The sequence below is a fragment of the Electrophorus electricus genome, chromosome 2, assembly GCF_041902795.1.
Source record: "Electrophorus electricus isolate QZ-2024a chromosome 2, ASM4190279v1, whole genome shotgun sequence".
Classification (NCBI taxonomy): Eukaryota; Metazoa; Chordata; class Actinopteri; order Gymnotiformes; family Gymnotidae; genus Electrophorus; species Electrophorus electricus.
The window spans coordinates 18227501-18230000 of NC_137498.1; the positions used below are offsets into that span (position 1 = coordinate 18227501).

The window sequence follows — 2500 nt, forward strand, 5'->3', positions numbered from 1 at the left end:
GTGGGATGTCCAGCCAAGCAAAACGACAAAATCAAGAAATCCAGAGTAGTCGCCCCATGAGAACAAAGCACCATGCTCAATTCCAAGTGCCATTCTGGCCAATGCATGAAGTATGTCATTGTGACATGTCTTGAAGTATGTCCCCTGATGACATGTCCTGAAGTATTGGGAATTTCTCCATGACTTGAAGCAGTCATAAACACAGAGGTGGATTCCCATCCAAGCACTGGGAGAAATGACCGCATTCATCGACGGTGAGTTGTCAATTCAGACACAATACAACTGCAGCCAAGCACTCCTCAACTGAGCAACGCAACCCCCGCCTCTGGGCGAACGATTTCCAAACACATACGAAGCCTGATCCTGGCCTAAAACATGCCAAAAAATTCTAATGCAAACAGCCTTCTTTATTTCAACACCAGATGCTTCACTCTGCACTTCCCACAGCTAAGTTTAACAGTGCCAGTGGTGTCATCTTACCAGCCTGACTGGTGGCAACACTAACGGCTGCAAAGAGTCGCTGTGTGCGGCTCAGGTCCGACACGCCGTTGACGGCCTCCACCTCGAAGGTGTAGTTGGCGTGGGCGAGCAGCTCGCTGATCATGACGTAGGTGTCAGTCAGAACGCTCTGCTGAGGCATATACACCACGTTCCCGCCGCATGGCACGCACTCATCGGGCTCCCAGCCGCAGCGCCGACATGCTACACGGTAGGTGACATCGCCGCGTCCACCCGTGTCTGCTGGCGGGCTCCACTCCAAGGTGATGGTGGTCTGGTTGACGTTGTAGACCAAATTCTGGGGAGCTGAAGGAGGACCTGCACGGACGAAAGAGAAAGAGAGTGAGTGACAGTGAGAGGGACACAAGGGAAAGAGACAGAAAGAGCAAGACAGGGGGGAGCCAGGAGGACGCGAGAGGGAGAAGGAGACGGAAAAGGAGACAAGCAGACAGAATGAGGGGGGAGAGAATGAGAGACAGGAGGTGAGAGACAGTGAAGAAGGGGCAGAGATAGAGACACAAGTTGAGGTAGCGAGAGAAACAAGAATAAGAAACAGAGAGGGAGGGAGAGGGAGTGGGGGGGGGAGAGAACGAGAGAGGAGAGAGGAGTTACGTAAGCACATGACATGGAAAGTCACAGTGCCACTCGCCAGCCTTCCTGCCGCGTTCCTGTCCTCTCCCCGGCTGTATTAACCTGCCACGGGGGACACGCGGAATCCGGCCCCCTGGCAAATACCCACATGCAATTATGCTGTAACCCAGATACGGCACCGTGCTCCACGGTGCCAGGGAGTCCGACGGCACAGTTGCCAAGGGCAGTCGGGTCCAGGAGGAGGTACAGCCACGCGACAGCTCAATAACGAGCTTTACCAGCTTTTAGAGCAGGGGCAGGGAAAGATAGACACCGCTGTTTTTCTCTTCCCTCCAATATCTCATTGAGAGACGAGAAGTTTAATTAGAGGACTAAAAGGCTAACAGGTTTTCCTTGTAACGATCGGGACAGGGAAGGGCAATAAAACTTTATGTATTTGACTGATAGTGAGGTGGCGTGTCTGAATTGTGGGTGAAATTTACAAGCCGGAATTGAAAGCGAGTTATAATGCCGGGCGGTGCTGTTATGTCCGATTTTTGTTCCAGTGCCTGTGTGGACATGCAGGCCACAGCACACACTCAGGAAACTAGAGAACCAGGGGACCAGGAAAATAGAAAACCAGGGGACCGGGGGACCGGGGGACCTGACCCCACATGAGTACTGACTGAATGACTAGAGCCAGAGGGAAATAGAGGGGAGTACAATTCAGTTAAAGCACAATCATCTATAGAGTTAATGCTGCACACACACACACACACACACACACACACACACACACACACACACACACACACAGGCTTCCATATTCAGGGAAATCGCATGATCAGACAAGATGAAAGGGCCACCTGTCGCAGGTGAAAAGAGGGAAGTGCATGTCTGTTTTTACTCTGTAAAAACACACGCACACACCCTTACTCACACATGCTAATGTTGTGCCACCTACTTAGTTTTCTGTCAGACATAGCAGACGCACGCACATACACACCCCTCCACACACACACACACCCACACACACCCACACCCACACACACCCACACACACACACACACACACACACACACACACACACACACACACACACACACACACACACACACAGACCCACTTCACCTCCTAAGGTACTTGTCTTGCCTTTCCATGGCTACCTTTAATGATAACAGTAATGAGTGCGGGAGTGCTGCTGCTCTCCTTCGGGTCTGGAGTGGCAAACATCAAGGGACTCACTATCTTTAAATAAACAATGAGCAACATGCAGGCGGTATGAGGGCCACTTCAGCGTCTTGCGACCATGTCCCACAGACAGAGCTAATCCCGGCCAGCGATTAGAAACGCCTGCGCTCAGATCCACTTAATATAGGATTACGGGTGCCGTTCGGGGCCATTGAAAACACGTGCGGTGCCTGAACTCCTA

At 51.8% G+C, this 2500-nt stretch overlaps 1 protein-coding gene across 15 annotated transcripts in view; it reads right to left on the reverse strand.

Annotated features, from left to right (window-relative positions):
* Positions 1–2500, reverse strand: part of epha7 (eph receptor A7) — a 68336-nt gene that overhangs the window by 44386 nt on the left and 21450 nt on the right. For all 15 annotated transcript variants that reach the window (XR_014116521.1, XR_014116519.1, XM_081695535.1 and 12 more), the window contains exon 5: positions 481–816. Coding sequence is in view for 13 of the 15 variants with exons in the window: in XM_081695535.1 (XP_081551661.1) it covers positions 481–816 (336 nt within the window). In the remaining 2 variants the exon portion in view is untranslated. The remainder of the gene's footprint in view (positions 1–480; positions 817–2500) is intronic.